General features: G+C 28.6%; 1 protein-coding gene across 3 annotated transcripts in view; it reads right to left on the bottom strand.

Moving 5' to 3' along the window:
• The window catches only part of LOC136082285 (uncharacterized), an 89378-nt gene extending 73801 nt beyond the window's left edge, over positions 1 to 15577 (bottom strand). The window contains exons 1-3 of one of the 3 annotated variants that reach the window (XM_065800991.1): positions 15375 to 15432; positions 14878 to 14910; positions 4806 to 4924 (exon numbers count right to left, since the gene is read on the bottom strand). In XM_065800991.1, coding sequence (XP_065657063.1) covers positions 4806 to 4914 — 109 coding nt within the window. In that variant the 5' untranslated portion in view covers positions 4915 to 4924; positions 14878 to 14910; positions 15375 to 15432. Of the gene's footprint in view, positions 1 to 4805; positions 4925 to 6589; positions 8313 to 14877; positions 14911 to 15374 lie in introns of those variants that run through there. The other 2 variants (XM_065800989.1, XM_065800990.1) reach the window with 2 other exon arrangements.
• Between the last annotated feature and the right edge of the window lie 4113 nt (positions 15578 to 19690).

Here is a 19690-nt window from a genome sequence, read left to right as displayed (position 1 = left end):
GCACCAAGATATTAGGGATGCCAGAAGACAAAAGACACAAAAAAATCATAATGAGATTTTAATTACAAAATAGTAAAAATTGTTTTTATTGATGAGGTAAAAAATAAATTTACTGATGTCATTAGCAATTACCTTGCTTTGTTTATATTACTAAAGTTTTAAAAAGTTTATTTCTTTAATAAATTATTAAAGAAATGAACTATAACTAAACTTTAACTAATTTAACACTATAATACAACCCTCGGAATTAGGAAAAATGAGGCGGCAAATTATTGCTGACCATAATCTTAAAAAGGTCAGCCTCAGGTTGGCAAAAAAATTTGATACAAAGGTCTTATCATAAAACATAGAAACAAACTCGGTAATCTTTTGTTGACCTCAAACACTTTTAGGTCAGCAGTTAGGTCGGCTGACCCTAATTTCAAGGGCTGATACCATCAAGTCTTGTCAGAGAAAAGCGCTGTTGAAAAACTTCCAAGGATGTTTAAAACCAAGTTAAAAAACAATAGCCTGATTATGTTTTCTCATCAAACTCAGTTTATAATTTAAAAAAATGACATATTTGAAAACTCAACTAATCAAAGGTTACCAGAATGTCAGCACTCTTTTAAAAAACCGTATTGCAAACTGTTGGAATAAAATAGCCCAGGATGTAACTAATATACTTACAGTAAACCATGATGCTACTTTGGCTGCAGCAATATCAATTGTAAGCATATGAATCGTCAGAACTTTTATTTATGAATAAATAAAAATTCAAGATCTTTTTGTTTTCAACTGCAGTATCACTAATTGCAGTGTCACAGTAACACAGTCTCACTAGACAGAAGGTCTTGCTTTACAAGCTTTTGGGCACCAGACATTCAGCTCAGATTGCCGCTATAAAACTAATTGCAAAACAACCATGGAATATTACTGATGCTCTAAAGCTGTTGCTTTAGCTTTAATAAAAATATCAACTCATAATGAGTAGATGACTGATCTTAGTGATGAAACTGAGCTTCTTACAAAGCAATGGTGATAGCAAAATTGCAATAAACCTGGATATGCAGGTTTTTTCCATGAGTTCCATGAACATAAGCTTGAAGTGAATATCTTTAAAGTAAGGCTTTTGTCATTCGATAGATTAAACTTTAAAATTTAACTTTTAAATTGAGCCTTTACTCCAATCTATATACATTCAAAATCTAATTTTCAACGCAATGCCAGTACCTGCTGCAAAAGATGAGCAACCTTTAAGTAAACTAAAATTTAGAAAAATAATAGAGCCACTATAAAACAAGAGATTTAAAAAGGTCTATTGAACATGTTGAAAATAAATTAGATACATTCCTGATGTAAGATGACAGTACTTTCGCCAGTAAAAAAGCAAAACAAAAAGAGTGTTTTCATTATTAATTTCAAAGAACCTGTTAATTAATCATAATCAGTGAATGTCTTACAAAAGTGTTATTTAATCCAGATAAGATCCAGATTTTTTTTAAAAACCTGGATCTTATCTTAATGAATGTTAGTTGACAGTATTAGAAATAAAAAACACAGTCATTAACTTTTACATGCTTTAAATTTTAAAAAATGCATGCTTAATTGCATGTGCCTAATTGCTGCTATGCTCAGGGCATCATGAATACTCTTAGCAGTAGTAAGTGACCGAGGCCCCAACCCTAGTTAAAAATGAGACTTTTTCCAAACCCGACCCTGGCAAATTTATAGGATTTAGCAAGGTTTTGTAGCAGAGGCTAGAAAAAAATTTATAATAAATAATATATTATAATTTTATGCTTAGATTTACTATTTATCAAATACTTGCATACATTTATATATTTTAACTCTAATTTACTTCCAACAACCACTATTTTTGTTGTTGTTGTAATTGTTCACCTCCCCAAGGCCGAATAGGTTACTACAGATGAGGAGGCTACTTGTGGTTATAACCCTTTCTCATTTCTATAACTCTAAAACATGAACCTTGACAAACAAGGCCGCTGCACAGAGAAACAAGTTGACAAACAAAACAAAGTTAAACAAGGAGAAACAAGTTTATTAAGTTATGAGTTACTTTAAAATATAGAATAAGTTAAAATACTAGAAAATGTATAATTGAAGACTTAAAAAGTTGTAAGTTGTATAAAAAAAGAAAATACAAAGATGGGTAGGAGTTATAAGAGTTTTTGATGTTCAAGGAAAAAAACTGGATTAATAAAAGTTTTTATAGCATGAAGGGGCAGAATCACTAAAAGGATGCAACTTGTTGAATTAAAACCCAGGCAAAAATGAGTTTTAGTTTATCATTATAGAGATGATAGCTTGTATGGGAATTGACCATGATTGTATTTGTGGAAAAAAGAAAGAAATGCAACCTTACAACAATGGGAGAGTGGCTCAAGCTTTGCAGATAAAGCAGGTCTAATTACATTTATAATTTGCTTTTAGACTTTTTCTGAGAGTAAGAGTGTTGTCATTTGTCAATATAGGAATGCTAACAATATTTTTGCAATATTTTTTTGCAGTATATAAATGAGTTTTATTGTCTAACAAAAATTGTGGATTTTATATACAGACTTAAAATCCAAAAGCCATTTCAAGCCTTAGGTTATTACAGAAGAGAGATCATATTAAAAATCTACTGCTTGTTCTAAGCAAACAAAAATTGAAAACTTTGTTTGCTTAGAACAAGCAGCCAAAGATGGATGTGTGATGTGACTCTAGCAAGACAAAAAAAGAAGGCATAATCTTAGATTTGAAAAGACAATATATTGAATGTAGAGTAAGGAGTAAGAAAACTTGAAAAGAGTGCCTTGCATATTGTATGAATAAGCTTTAGTTAAGAAAAAAAAAAGATTGTTTGTATTAGAGAAACAGCATAAAAGAGGAACGCTAAAGCCTGATGATGATGATGATGATCATGATCTTCATCATCAGCCTTTAGCCTTCCTATTTTATGCTGTTGATGATGATGATTGTGATGATAATGATGATGATCACCATCATCATCATCATCATCATAATAATAATGATGATAATCATGTTGATCATAATGTTTATATATGCATATATATACAAAATATAACATGAATTTTAAATTAAAAAAGTATACTTTAGGGTGTATAAATGTTTATGCAATTATATATATATATATATAGTTTTATCAAACCCAGCCCTGGTAATAATAAAACTATATATATACATAAATAAGTAACTAGGTAAGTAACCTCAACCACAGATAAGAAGTCTGTCAAACAAAGGAGAAATTAGAAAGCCATAAAAATCTTCTAACAACAATGTAAATAATTGCCATAAGATTTTATTTGATAATTGATAAAGAACAAAACAAAATATCTAAAATCTGAACAGGTGTTCTTTTTATTGTAAACATTGAAAAAAATAGGGTATCCAACTGAAGCAAATACCAGGCATGTACAATGATCCAACACTTGAAAACATTTGCTCACCCTAATCTCTTCTTTTCATAGAATCTTCAGCAAATACATATTCTGTTCTGTTGTCCTAAACACGTATATAACTTAAACCCCACCTGGGTTTAGTAAGCAACCGGGGCCAGGGCCTGGGCTAGGTTTGATAACATATAGGTGTGACCAGGGCCGGGTTTATGATCAGGACTGCATTAATATTGATAGATCCTATAAAAATGTTATTTTTAATTAAAATTTATGACATTAATTTTATTCAAAAACAAAATATATAGGATCTATTAATTTTAATGGATCTATTAATTTTATAGGATCTATTAATTTTAATGCAGCCCCGGCTGGGTTTATGACCAGTGCTGCATTAATATTGATAGATCTATATATATATATATATATATATATATATATATATATATATATATATATATATATATATATATATATATATATATATATATATATATATATATATATATATATATTATATATATATATACATATATAGTATATATATAGTATACATTATATATAGTATTACATATATAGTATTATATATATAGTATATATAGTATTACATATATATATATAGTATTACATATATAGTATATATATATACATATATATTTTTATAAAAAATTATTAGCAGTGATTTGTTACTTTATTTAAAAGTGTTTCAATAATATAAAAACATAAGTAAAAATCAAAGTTGCATAATTCAAACAGCTTTCAAAAAATTTTGTTTTTTTTTTTCTTCTCAACAAAATCTTTCTATTTTTCAAGTGAATTAACTTTAATGATTCTTATATAAAGTTTATTAAAGAGTCCATCGCTGCTTAATAAAATAAATATAACTTTATACAACTTTCGATAATCCTTAATTAAAATCATTAGCTACTTTATGTATGTATGTATGTATGTATGTATGTATGTATGTATGTATGTATGTATGTATGTATGTATGTATGTATGTATGTATGTATGTATGTATGTATGTATGTATGTATGTATGTATGTATGTACTTATGTATGTATTTATGTATGTATGTATGTATGTATGTATGTATGTATGTATGTATGTATGTATGTATGTATGTATGTATGTATGTATGTATGTATGTATGTATGTATGTATGTATGTATGTATGTAAGTGTGTATGTATGTATGTATATATACATAGATAAAAACATTTTACATAAAGTTCAAGCAAAAATATTTTTTAAAAATTTACTTTTCCATTAATAAGTTGAAAAGGAAATAATAACTGTTAAAAAAAAAATCAACTATATATCATTTAAAGAAGCATTTAAAACTTTATTACCACAACTACTGTTCTTATGTATATTTATATAAACAAATTATATAAAATTGATTACCAGGTATAGGAAAATTTCCGATTCCTAACGAAATATTGTCTTCGCCAATATCATTGGCATTTATTTGCAAGCATAACCAAAATATCAACAACAATGTCCACTTAACCATGCTCAATTATCTAAAAATAATTTAATTAAAAATTACCATACAGTCTGCCAGTAAAGATTATTGAACATTAAAAAAAAAAAATATTATAAAGTTCAGAAAAGAAATGCAAAGGATTGATTTTCTTAATACCCTATCAAAACATTTATAAAACATAGAGTACAAAAAGAAAGAAAAGAAAGAATATTTGAGTATCTGAAAAATATTTAAATAATTGTATGTAAATAATTTATTTAAATTGTTATTTGGTTTGGGCCACTTGTGCTAAATATTGACTAAATGCCTCTGGATTGGAATATTCAAAACTATGTGGTTTATGCTAATGGTAACTGTAGTGTTCATAAAATGCCAGAAATCAAAGTTGCATTACTAAAGAAAGACTATATTTCAAATTAACAATACAGATTTTTACAGCCCTTTTGAAGTGTATAGTGGAGTCATTAGGAATTAATCCCGAGAAAAATGCACTGCAATCACATAATGCAAATCTAGCTAGAAAGTTGGAAGAAATCCGAGAAAAATCCCCAGCAATCACATAATGCAAATAGAATCACATGATACAAATCTAGCTAAAAAGTTAGAATTGAATAGAAATCAATGTAACTAGTTGATTCAAGGTCCTGTAAGTAACAAATGCTATGGACAAAAGCAAGGATTATATTTTTTCCAAAAAATAATTTAGTTTAAGAAAAGCTTCACACATTTGGAAAAAAACCCTGATGAAAACCATTTTTAAGGTACTAAAAGTAGTACAGAGCTATCCAAAGTGGGCAGTTAGATAAGGGAGACAAACTATTAGATTTTGAAGGTGTCAAATTACTTTTAATCAACATGATGAAGAGTTAGATAAGGAAAATGCTGCAAATGTGGAGATATGTGCTATTGAATCAGGATGAAGACAATTAAGCTAATGTTAATTCCGTTTGCTCTTTTACAAGGTAATTTATGTTAGGTAACATTTTATGAGGTGATTTACGTTGAGATAATAATGATTTGAGAAAAAATGCTGTTTACATTGATGAATTAGTAAAACTGTAAGTTACATCACAGATTTAGAAATATCTACCTAATTTGTTTCGCATCAATCAATTCACATATCATCTTACGGTAAAAAGAGGCGTATTGAAAATAGGGTAAACAACAACCCTGATTTAAATGCTGGTGACAAAGAGCAGTTAGTAATAAGAATGATTTATTTTATAACGCTTTTAAGAATATGTTTCTAGAAATGGATCTCGTTCAATTTTTTGCTTTTAAAGTTGATTGTAAAACCTGCTTTTAAAGTTATACATATATATTCCTTAAACCCTGTTTGTGTAGCGTGGCCAAAATACTTTTTTTCATATAGGTGAGTCCAGAAACAAATGTGTCCTCCAAAAAATATAAAAAAGAATATTCTGTAAAAAATGTTAAAAAAGAGTATTCTGGCCAGCCTATATTTGTATTCTGGAAAAATTTATTCCTCCAAATCAAGTATACTCTGCAGCTCCTATTAAATCAGTCCATGTATGTACGCTGAGCTCATCCCTAAATCAGTCAATGTATGTACGGTAGCCCAAAAAAAGCAATTTTTAAAAACTGCCTTTCAATACTTATAAATGTGTTTTATATAACAAAATAACACTGAAAATCAAAAAAAATTTGAATAATTAAAAAAGTTATTTAAATGTAGGCTAACCTGATACTCAAATGAAGCAAAGCTATATAGAAATTATGTAAACGTAAATTGCTTTATACAAAAATTATTAGCAATAAATCACTTGATAATGATTATATTACACAGATTTGAGGTACTGGATTTGATAACTCTTTTTACTTCACAGTTTTTGTCACTACTTAGTTTGATTGAAACGTTTGGAGACAATATTACAAGCTACAATTTGATGTGTTGTTAGTTCTGGTTCAAATATCATAAATAAAATCAGGTTCATGCATCCAATTTTCAAACCAGCTACCAGAATTAAAACATCCGTTGCAGTGCTCAAAATGGTTCATGTACTTTATTTTGTGAGTATAATTTAAAAGCTGAATTAAACATGCCAAAAGTGAAGATAGTAGTAGACAAAAACAGTTTCAATTTATTGTGGGTATTGCTTTCACTGGAGAAATCTTTGTTTTACTGACAAATTGATCTATGATCTGTCTATTTGGAGTTAGATCAGTTATGAAAATACATTGTCTGTGCAAACGTATGCGTGCGCTTGCTAGTATCACAAAATCCACGCTTAGTAATGTTTTTTAGGTTTTAATTAAGTTTTCTTTAAAATAATATAGAGGCAAAAAATAAACAAGAATAAAAGATATTAACTGCATTGCTTCCACTCATTTTGTACTTTACATATTTGTGTTGACATACATTTTGTATGTCAATACATACATTCATTTATTTTTTAATAAACTCAAAATAAAACTTTTTGAGCCTTTTTTAAATGTGTTTTTAAAGATTTTAACAAATCTTTAAAAAAGGCGCATTTTAAAATAACATATCTGTATATTTCTCCTATTTTCTTTCATGTGTCATTAAATGATTGCTACCCTTGTATATGACCCTCATCTGGCCACATATGAGGGTAGCTATCATATGGCCCTCACCTGCATCACCCATTAATCAATTGTGGTAATCATATGAGGTGTTGTCATACTGTTGTGTCATTTGATGATGCAATGCTTCTTTACACAGTCTATTTCTACTTGCTACAAATTTTGGTCTTTCGTTTTAAACTGTAGTCTAATTGGCATACAAAAATGAGAAAACGTTGACAAATTAGAAAAGTTTTTGTATGATTAAATAAATATTGTAGAGGTACCTCGAAATTTAATTCAATAATCGTTACATTCTCAAGATAGCATAGATATTTATTGTTAAAAAGCTTTTGTTAAACATTTCTGTTCATATCTGTGAAGATCATCAATGTAAGAGAACCATCAGGTGTCAATCAGTTACATATTATGTTTTAAATTGTGGTCTAGGAATTTGGCACTACCTGTTTTTAACACCATTTTCTGAAGTTTTATTCTGCTGCTTTAACAATTTATTGTGTTTGAAGCAGAAATTAAAATCATCCTCATTTACTGCATTTCCGCCCTCAATGCTGTCAGTAACATTTAAAAATTGTGCACAAGTTCTGGAGCACAACCATTGTTTTGTTTTAATATTTTATAATAGAAGCTAATGATAGAAATTGTTACGGGTTATACTAAATATTACTCGAGTTCAGCGCTAAGTTTTAAGTTGTTTTTTGCAATAAGTATATAAAAAATAAAAAAATTTAAATTAGAATAAAATTTTTTTTTTTGACAAAAGATATGTGTACGGTTGGCGAAAGAAACCATCACTCAGATGTCAGAAGTCCATTTGTAATTATGCGCATATTTGCATGAGGTATAATTATGCATGTTATAAAATTCTTATTGCGCGAACTTTAAATAGGCTTTTAAAGGAACACAAAAATTGAAACGATTAAGAATGGATGTGGCAATAAAAAAGGTAGTTTTAAAAAGTTATATTGGGTTTCCATTAGTTAATTTGACAAAATTTGAATAATTTTAAAAGAAAGACTAAATAGGCTAAATAGTATAATCGATCTGTTTACCAAAAAATACTATTCTATTCAAGAAACGCTTGTTTCATGAAAAAATAAATAATAACGAAAAGAGTTAATTCCCATCAAAGACCACTTTGAAACAAAGTTCCATCGTGGAAATTTCTGTATCGTCCAAAGAAAAATCAGATTTTTTTATGATAGACTATTATGAAAAAATTTACTTTTCTTTAAAAAAAAAACAACAAAAAATAAATGTTTGAAAAACAATCTGCATAATTTGCATAATTATGCCTTTTCATAATTACAAGTGGACTTTGATCGACATCAGAGTGATAATTTCTTTTGCCAACCGCGCTTCATTTAATTTGTTTGAATTTAGTAAATTGGTACTACAGTTAAAATTTTGTTATGGGTCGAAGAAAGTCAGGTTACAAACCTTTAAAAAGAGTTTTTCATAGAAATTGATTTGTAGTTGCTCCACCAGAAACAATAAAGAATCCAATTCCTACTTCAGAAATCATTATAAATGAAGCTCCATGTTCAGCAAGTGGTTTAAAATTGAAATATAATAACGTGAAGGAAGCAGATTTGAATATATCTTATTTGCTAATAGACTTTAATATTTCGGCGGAAACAATATGTTTGTATTCAGTTTGCAGAATGTAATCAAATAGGATTATGTACTCAAAATTTAACAACAGAAAAGAAAGGATGGGCAAATAAACTGAGACTTTCCTGTACTTATTGTCAATGGAGTAAAAATATTTTTACCTCTAAAGAAATTATTTTACTAAATAAAAGTGGTCAAAAATGTTTTGACATTAATACTAGGTGTGTTATGGCATTTCGAGAAATTGGCAAAGATCATACATCAATTAAGACCTTTTCGCATATACTAAGTTTAACAGATCCTATAAATCTCAAAGCTTATAACGAAATTAACAACAAAATGTTAGATTCATACATGACTGCAGCTAATCAATGCAGTAAGGAAATGCAAAGCCAATGTAGATGAAGTTGTTGAATGTACTGTATCTCTAGATGGGGCATGGCAAAAAAGAGGTCATGAATCTCTTAATGGTGTTGTTACAGCAATATCTCGTACTAACACTTATCGACTATGAAGTACTTTCAAAAAAGTGTCAAGCTTGTCTGTCATGGCATAATATAAAAGGCAGAAATGAATAACAAATATGGAACAGCAGCCACAACTGTTCAATAAACCACAAGGGCTCAGCAGGCTCAATGGAGACACAAGGAGCTATAGCAATTTTTCATTGATCAATTCAACAAAATGGTTTGTGCTATAAAAACTATGTTGGAGATAATGACAGCAGCTCATTTCTTAAAGTTCTAGAGAGTAAGCCATATGGTGAAGATTTCGTTATTAATAAACTTGAATGTGTTGTTCACATACAAAAAAGACTTGGGAATAGACTATGTTCCCTACGACAGAGTATGAAAGGACAAATTTTAGTAGATGGGAAAAAATTTGTTGAAAAAGGGCGCTTAACTGAATCTGCTATTAACTTACTGCAAAACTACTTTGGCATGTCCATCAGACAAAGCTCTGAAGTTTATAGCATGAAAAAAGCCATTATTGCAGTTTTGCTTCATTGTAGTGAATCAGACACTAAAGCTCAAAGACATCTATATTGTCCTAGAAATAATGATAGTTGGAGCAAGTAGTTCAAACTAAATGAAGTAAAAAGGTTAAATTATGAACCTAAATTGTTTTAAAACCAATTTTTATGGAGCTAAGTACTGGTTTATTGATTAAATGTTTGCATGGAATGACCCTGAATGTCAATGATTTACTTTATTTAAACTTTTAAACAATACTCCTGGAGCTTCATTTTGCATAAATAGTCGAAAACCAGATATATGTAGAATAAAAAAAGCTAACAAGAAGTCAAGTAGTTCTTGTAAAAAGCAAAGAAAAATTTTAAGAGTTAAAAAAAAGGGTTTTATTGATGAGCAGACAAACACAAATGACTGCGAGTCTTATATGACTGGAGCATATTGATTTTTTTTATGTGTGATGTTATTTTGATGCTTGTTATTTTCTTAATTTTCGTTTTTCTCAGTTTTTGATTTTTGTCTATTTTTAGTCACCATTTCCAGAATAAAATTTCCTAGGTTTTACAATTTGACCTAAAAATTTCCCAAGTTATTCATTTAAGTTTGATCTACAACCTGAACTAAAATGAAAGTTATTTACTTTGTATTTTTTGAAATTTTGGTCGAAGAACTAACATAACTATAGTCACTTTTTGATATAAATGTCTTTTATTTATAAAATATAAACTACTCAATAAATTTTATTGCTTTTAGTTCAAATTTTTCATCATAGTAATACAAAATTTTTTTGTAAAATTTTATTCAAGGAGTAAATATGGTTTAAAAGTTATTAAGGAAACAGTAATTGGGGTATTTCGGGTCCCAACATGGTTTATTAAGCCCGTTAAAAATTTTTTTTTAATTTTTTTAGTTTCTTATTTCTTTTTTTTATCTGGGCATCCTATTATATCCAGTAAAAAGTGTTTTAAGGTCAAACTTCAGTGACACAAGTTTGATAATATAGACCACCTTAAAAACTAGAGCGTAATATTTAAAAAATGTTTTCTGTGCACAAAATGTTGGGCCTGAACAAAAATTATTGCTAATACTCGTACTCGTAGTATAATTTGTAACATTTGATTTACTTTTTTGTGGGAGGGGGGGGGGGGAATTGGAGTGTCAGATAATCAGTTAAAACAGAAAAATGTCAATAACTCATGTTTCTGACATCAGTTTACCTTCAGATCCTTATCACTATATAAAAATGAACCCTTAAAATTTAAAAAAAAAACATCCAGTCATTTAGAAGTTATGATTTTTCAAAATGCACAAAAAAAACCACCTAAAAAATAGCAATAAAGATTTAATAACTGAAAAAAAAAATCATAAAAAACTTCCAGATGAGTTTATAACTTTCCAGTTATTGTTCTTCACCTTGTCAACCCTAATAGCTTTTTTGCAATCTTATATTTTTTCTTTCTAAAGATCTTTGTTCATATTCTCAATGCGTTTTTGATCCCAAATGAGGACACATCGGTATTTTACACCACCCTCAAGGTTAAGATGACCCATTACTCTCAGAAAATCAGCAGTTCTCTCCTTAAAATATAACACAGCTGAGTTCATTCCTTACTCAAAGAAAGCATTATTAATAAAATGTTTTTTAAGCATCTGAATCATATAATATTGTTGAGTCCCTCATTTGAATTCAGTGTTTGACCGTGTATGCATTTTTTCAAAATTTCCCTATCACCTAATTCTTCAAAACTCTTTCTTAATGATACTATATATCCATATTGATCAATTAACTTTTGATTTTTAATTGTTACACCAGCTATTAGTACTCACAGGACATAACACGTCGCGATGAGATTGATCTGTAAAGTTAGTTTAATGGTAAAGTACCTCGCGGATGTTTTCTTTTCTTTTGGTACAATTTTTTATTTCTAGTAAAAGAATTATTAGTTTCAACCTATCAAATCGCCATACCAAAATAGTTTTGTATTCTTTTAACGGCGCGTTCTGTTAATCTTTCCTTTTAATTAACCGATTACCATAAAGTTGATCTTTTCTCCAGCTACGTAACCTGATACCAATACGCTTCTGGAAAACTACCAATATTTTCAAAAACTTACTGTAAAATAGAAAAGTTTATTATAGTATTACAGGTCATTGAACTTAAAGCTACATTCAATCATTCTTCGTGATTATAACCTTCAGCTTTTATTAAAAAAACTTTTGATAGCACCAACAGAAACAGGAGTTTGAGTTTTCGAGTTAACGTGCTCAACATTTTTCTACCTTTTTAGGTTTGTTGTTTTGCTCCAATGGTTGCCACCGAACTGTTTTTTCCCATTATATATAGTACTCGACTAAAACAAAATTGAAAACTTGGGCAACACATAAAAAGTACAAAGTTTTGCTTATACTACAAGAAATAATCACATATTACTATTTGATGAACCATAAAACTCAAGCAACTTAAACATGCTTTTATCACATAAACGTTATACAATTCATTCTGGCCTACTAAACTAATACATAATTAACAAAATTAGAAAAAAACTTAAATCAGGGCAAAGACAGAGCACAATTATGAACCTAAATTAGTATTGTTAGGGACCGTTTTCAGGGTAAATATTTTTGATTAAACTTAAATAAATTGGAATTACTTACACTATACTAACGTTATGTCAAAATAGATTTTAAAAACATTTACATTTTTGTTGAATTGGTATAAAATCAAATAAGTCCAAAAAACCGAGTTTTGATAAAAGTAAGGATTTGTTTAACGGTGAACTACCTTAAGTAGAAAATAATATATTTCTATTCTATGACGCATTCCTACAATTTAATTTTTTCACTTTTTTTACTTACGCCATTAAAATGTAAAAAATAAAACGTTTAAAAACATCCGAGTTTCATATCATACGTATTCATTTATTTGTTGATTGCCCTGTGGGTGGATTGATTCCTCAACTTCCCCCGTTGAGGAATCAACTCACATAGTTGCTCAACTCACCCCGTTAGGACAGGTGGACGACATTACGTCAGCCGATAACCATGATGCCGTTTGTTCTTTTTTTGTGTTTCGGAGAAAATCAAGTTTTAAAATTTAGTTTTTAAAGGCTTACTGCCAGAATATCCAATTAATTTTTCAAATATTTTTAAAAGTTGTATTATTCTTGAGACTAGATTTGTTGGACACATACTTCATCGATTGTTGAATGATTATTGATAATGAACAGAAAAATCACAAAAGGTGGACATAAGGCCTCGTGGTTTTCGTCTGACGATTGGCACAAAATTCACGCCTCCTTTCTAACCAATGTTGTTAGCTGAGCTAAAGCCGGCGTCGAACCACGAACCACTTGGTTCTGAAAGTTCATAAAAAAAGTATTTAAAAATGTGCTACAGATGCGTAAGTAGATTTGCAATTGAGCAGATTTGCAAATCTATATGCATTAAAAAGAGCAGTTTATTGTGTTTATTCTTGTAAAATGTTGTTTTGTGTTTATTCTTGTAAAATGTAGGAGAGAGTGGGGAGAAGTGGGACGCAGGAGTAGTGGGACAGCCTGATATTTCTAATTAGGAGTGATGCCTATACACTGTTATTTAATGTACACAATTAAATTTCTTCCCCTCTATTTAGCAGAAATTCTTTTGTTTCCTGCATGCGCTGGAAACCCAAATTTTAAAATGTACCTTAAAAAAGTGTTTACTTTGAGATGAAGTGGGACAGAAAAAAGAAATATTTATGCCCAACTTCTTCCCGTCGCCATTCGATTATTTCGATTGGTGAAAGCTCTTACATTTTAACGTCAATTAGGTGATTTTATGGTTTTATCAGTTTCTATTTAATAATTGGTGTTAAAATGTAGCTTTAAATTTATTTGTCCTACTTCTACTCACACTTGTACCACTTTACCCCAATGGCACTGTTTTTCTTAAATCAAAAGGTTATATACTTAGTTATAATTAGCTGGAAACCTAAGGGGATTGAATCGGTACCTAAAAAGAAGTTTTATTTGTAAAAAATTGTTTGGTTTGCGATTAGGGGAGACCGGGACAATCTGGCTTGGTTTTTACTCTACGAGCTCTGTAGCCTTAACAGTACATTTTTTTGAAAATATTAAAAAGTGATCTTAAAGAGTATGAATTTGGGTAACTTATACAATTTGCATTCTTTTTTTTTTTTTTTTGAGGGCCTTTCCTGGCCCTCAAAACAAAAATTGCGATAACTTACCCCACCACGGGGTAAGTTGGCGCAAACAATAAAAAAGATTATTAATGTACTATTAAGTGCAAAATTAATAAAAATTTGTTTACAATTAATTTTGGCAACAATTTTATCCTAAAATTTAATATTACTTCTAGCTGGTACCAAATATTAGTCCGTAAGCCAAAATAGTAGCCCACTTTTTATCTGTGAAAAAAAAAACCTAAAAAAATTTTTTTTTAATCTTTTTATAAGAATAAGTTTTTTCAATGTTGTTAAAAATTAAAAAAAAAAAATTAATTTATAAAAATATTTTTTTTTTCCATAGTAAATGCTATGAGCCAACTTACCCCGTGAAAATTTTGCAAACTTACCCCGAAAGCCTTTTTTCATTAAACAGTCTATAGATCATGGAAAACGGCAACTTTGATAAAAAGTCTGACTGGATATAGTAAATCAAATGTGACTTGAACATTTACAATAATTTTTTTTTCAAACGACTAACTATTTTCTTTGTAAAGTAAAAAGGAAGCGATGTTCCAAAAGTTACGTTTCTGTCCAAAAAACGCATGTCTAAATATCTCATATGCGCATGCGCGAATCCTGACAACACTATAGTGAATGATGAAACGGCCAACTTACCCCTGCGGCCAACTAGCCCCGGTCTCCTCTACCCTAAAAAAAAATTTACGAGTTCCACTACATAAGTTACAGTAATTTGTGATTTATATGACAGGTAACAGTTTATTTGATATATATAACAAAATTTTTTAATATATTTTATTACAAAAACAATGCCTCTTCCTAATCATTTTTATAAGCTGGTTTGTTTATCTTTGACTCATTCGTAAAATCAACCTGTCTCATTTTGCTCTAACACATTCAATAAAAAGTACAAAAGTTGTCTTTCTTTAAATTCAGTTTGAAACATTTTTTATAACTTTTGTTATTACTTAAATCTAATTTTTATTTTCAAAGCGCTTTGCGTGTATATTTTTGTGCGTGCGTATATATATATATATATATATATATATATATATATATATATATATATATATATATATATATATATATATATATATATATATATATATATATATATTACTGGTTTAAAAACTTCAACGAGTTATCAAACTTACGTTTTGTAGAAATTCACTCAAAAAAAAGTCTTTAAAGTAGACATAAGAGCTTTGTAAATATTTCAAAATTTAGCGTAAAAATTATAAAACCCTTAAAACTCATTGAGCACGTACATGTAAAACAGGTCTAAATCATCACGCTACTAGACTTCATAGGCGTTAAAAAAAGTATTAAAAAGCGTAAAAAACGTACTTATAAGCATAAAAAAAATGTACTTTGATGCGCAATAAATGTATACGCAAAGATCAACCAGCTTTGGAATGATTTAATGTCAGTTTTACTAAAGTATTTTGTATATACCTTGAGTTAACGATAAAAACCTTATCTTTTTTTTTAAAAAGAGATTACTCACATTACATTCATCAGTCAAAATGATATCTGTTTATTGATTGATCTGTTCAATTACAAAAACACTGCTCAATTATTTAAGTTTTTTTTTATCATTAAATCGTTAGTGTTTATTCTTTAGTGTTCGTTCGTTAAATCTTTTGCTTTTTTTTTCGTTTTACTATGGTTTCTAAGACAAGTCTTTATTTGCAAAAGTCATTTTTTTATTATAAAAAATTTTTTATCTGACAACTTTAAGTAAACTCTGAAAGGGTAAATTTAGAGTCTATTTTGATTTTTAACAGCTTAGTAGTTTGTTACACTTACTTTGCTCCATTATATTATGAACTCAAAATAAGAATATTTTTTATCTCAGCATAGTTTAAAATGACTTAAAGTATAATCAAGTCTTAAAGTATAGTCGAGACTAAAAGTATAGTACAGACTTAAAGTGTAGTCCAGTTAAATTAGTAATACGTTACTTTTTTAATTATTATTATTATTTGCTGTAGTAAATTACTTTTGTAAAGGTATGTACTTTTTAAAAATATACATTTAAGTTAAAGTATAGCATTACTAAATTAGTTATATATAATATAATAGTGCTCTGCATCTAAAGAGTATTGAGTTCAAACTACGTAGCGTTTGCAACTGTAATGGCCGTAACACACAAACATACAAACATAATAAAAGTTATTTTTTTAAATTTTCATTTAATTTGTTTTTGAATTAGTCGATTCTGACTGCATCTATTGTTTCTGTTTTAAGACTGTTTCATTGGTTTACCAACTCTATTGGCGAAAAAATTTTGTCTCATATTTCCTTTATATTGCTTTTTCAGTTTACTATTGTGACCTCCAGCTTTACAAGCTTTATCTAGCATTTCAGGTTTTTATGACATCATACCTTTTCAAATATTTGAGCATTTGTATCAGATCACCTCTTCTTCTTATACTCCAACGATATAAAATGTAACTTTTTTATTCTGTGTTCAAACCTGTATTCTTTCAAACTTTTAATTCTTGTAGCTCTCTGTTGGAATCTCTCTCTCTAGTTTATCTTTTTCATACTGCTAATGAGGATTCCCGATAAGAGCTGAGTATTTCAAATGTGAACGTACTTAGGCTTAGAGATATTCCTTTTCCGGATATATCCGGAATTCCGTATATATTTTTTTACTTTTAGTTTTTCCCGATATCCAAAATATTTTTTATACACACGAGTTTAGGTATAACTTTTTGTAATATATTTGTTTTTGAAGCTTTTTTACTCATCAATCATAGAAAAATAAAGAAAAGTTTGGAAAAAAATAGAAACAACTCAGCTAAAATTTAGGAGGAGTATAAGGGAAAATAAATTCCGTATTTTTTCCGGATATTTTACGCAAACAATTTTCCAGATTTTTAAAATATGACCTGGATGGTCTATGAAGGCTATAAAGGCTATCTATGTAAGCTTATGTCATTTTTTCATCTAAAAATTGTGTTTGATCTTTGATTTGAAATTTTCGAAAAGTGTGATTGACTTTTTATTTTCTTAATTTACATGGTGTTTCCACTCCAAATCATCTAAAGTACACTCCTAAATCTTTTTCGATGCTTGTGTTAACCAAAGTTGTATTATTCATTAAAATTATCTTCTGGTTATTTCCTATTCATAACCTTTTACTTTTGCTAGTTAAATTTCATCAATCACTCTTTCGACCATTTAATTGATAAGTTAGGGTAGATTAGGGTAATATGAGGACCTTAAGCAAAAATTGAAATATTTTCAAAAAAAATTATACTGGACCAAACATTTTTGCGAATAAACAAATTTCAGGGATCTCTAGTCATGATCCACTCAGATTTTTGGGCACCCAAAATTTTTTCTTAAAAATACACAGAGGTTTTATAAAAGTAGCTAAAGTGCTCATATTACCCACTTGGTAATACGAGCACTTCATATTAGCTTAAAAAAATAACATTAATTAGGTAAATAATTACCGAACTGACAATTATAACTAATTTTTGGAATATAATTTCCAGAATATAATACCTTCCAGAGATATTAAGCATAAAAAATATCCACGAACTGTTCTTACAATTTACAAAATCCAACTAAAATATTATACATACAACAGAATTTTTACAACCAAATACAATCTATCCTTTGGATCTCCTTGTGGCGGTACATGTTCATATTGTGATTCAGTTAAAAGGAAAATCAAAAACTTCAAATTTTTGATTTTCCTGAATAAGACAAACAAAAACTGGAGATAGAACACAAGCTTCATTTGGCAAGAGCGCAAAAGTTTACAAATAAAAAGCGACGTTTAAAACTACTAACGAGCTCTTTTATTGATATTACTGTCATATCATTTGATTTCATGCAAAACTTGCCTTTGCCAAATATGGTTACAAATGCTGTGTTTTATCCTAGACAGTTGTGGTATTATGTATTTGGGATAAATGATTTAGCTCGAAATGATGTATTTTTATTATGGAGGAGTGGCGAAACGTGGGCAAAATGATGTAACATCAATGTTGTTCCACTGGTTAATTAAACATTTACCACAGGGTACAAAAACCTTACATATTTTGAGTGACGGGTGTTCTGGACAAAATAAGAATTTTGTCATGATTTGGTTTTGGTATATGGTAGTTCATGTACTTAAAAAAATTTATTGTGTAATTCATATTTTTCCTATAAGAGGTCACTCCTTTTTGCCAAATGATGCAGAATCCATTTGTTTAGCAATGCTAGAAAAACAATCTTGGCAGATATCCCTGAGGATTGAGATAAGGTTGTTCTTGAAGTAAGGAAAACACCAAAACCTTTCATTCTTGAAAAACCAAAACAGGAAGACTTTTTTAATATAAAAGACATGCTTAAGCCTTACTTTAGGGCAAATTATGGAAAAACCTTCAAACTAAGACAAGTCAGAATGTATAAAATAGACAGAGATAATGTTGGCGAAGTTATAGCTAAACAAAATAGTTTCTTTGGATCTTGGGAAAGATTTAAAATACTAAAAAAAAACAGTATACCTACAACAATTTCCTACAAACTATCCTATAAGGGTTTGATTCCATTAAAGGGAGCCAAAAAAAAGGATGTTATAAAACTATGTAAATATTTAAAAAATCCTCAAAATGCCAACTTTTATGAAAATTTGCCTTGTGACAACAATATAGTAGATGCTGACGAAGAAGATAGCGAGGGGTTAACTGATATAGATTAAAATTCATATTTAATTGAGACAGTATTTTCGATATAATATTTCAGTTTAGTTATAATGTTTTGTATTTCATGCTTTTATCTTTTAATTATTTTTATTTTTAATTTTTATTGTTACTTAAAAAAGTAAAAAATATTCATAAGATCTTTTTCTTCCACTTTATAAACAAAAAAGAAAAAAATAATGATCAATTTTTTTGTTTTTATTTCTCCTTTTATAGTGAAATTTCTCCGCATTTTGAAGCAAAAACAGCAAAAGTCCAAATCTTTTGGAAAAACCTCAAATGTCACATTAACTTTTTAATCAATATTTAATAATGCATACTTAAATTATAATATTAGTTATACTTATTCAGTGCGCAAAATGTGTTTCTATGATTTGACATTTAAAAGATAGTCATATATATCAGTGGAACCATGAAATTCAGTTTAAATGCTCTCCTGAAAAAAAGATCGTTTGTGGCATTTGAGGTTTTCATTCCAAGGTCTTCAATTTTGATTTAAAAACAAGAGCATTCAATTTAAACAATAATTTTTTGTGTTCAGCTGAATCAAATGCTTTGACAAAGTTTAGAAAAAAAACTATTACATGCCAGCTATTATCAATTAAACTTGTGATAAAATCTAGAGATTATAATATGTTCGTCACAAATCTTGAACAAATCCATGTTGGTTTTTATTGATTAATTTATTTTCTACTAAATATTTTATCATTTTATTTTTAATTATTCTTTCCATGACTTTACAAACGACTTATGTTAAAGATACA

This window comes from Hydra vulgaris, chromosome 07 (assembly GCF_038396675.1).
Source record: "Hydra vulgaris chromosome 07, alternate assembly HydraT2T_AEP".
Classification (NCBI taxonomy): Eukaryota; Metazoa; Cnidaria; class Hydrozoa; order Anthoathecata; family Hydridae; genus Hydra; species Hydra vulgaris.
The sequence above is the reverse complement of the archived record's forward strand: the minus strand, read 5'-3'. Positions and strand labels throughout refer to the sequence as shown.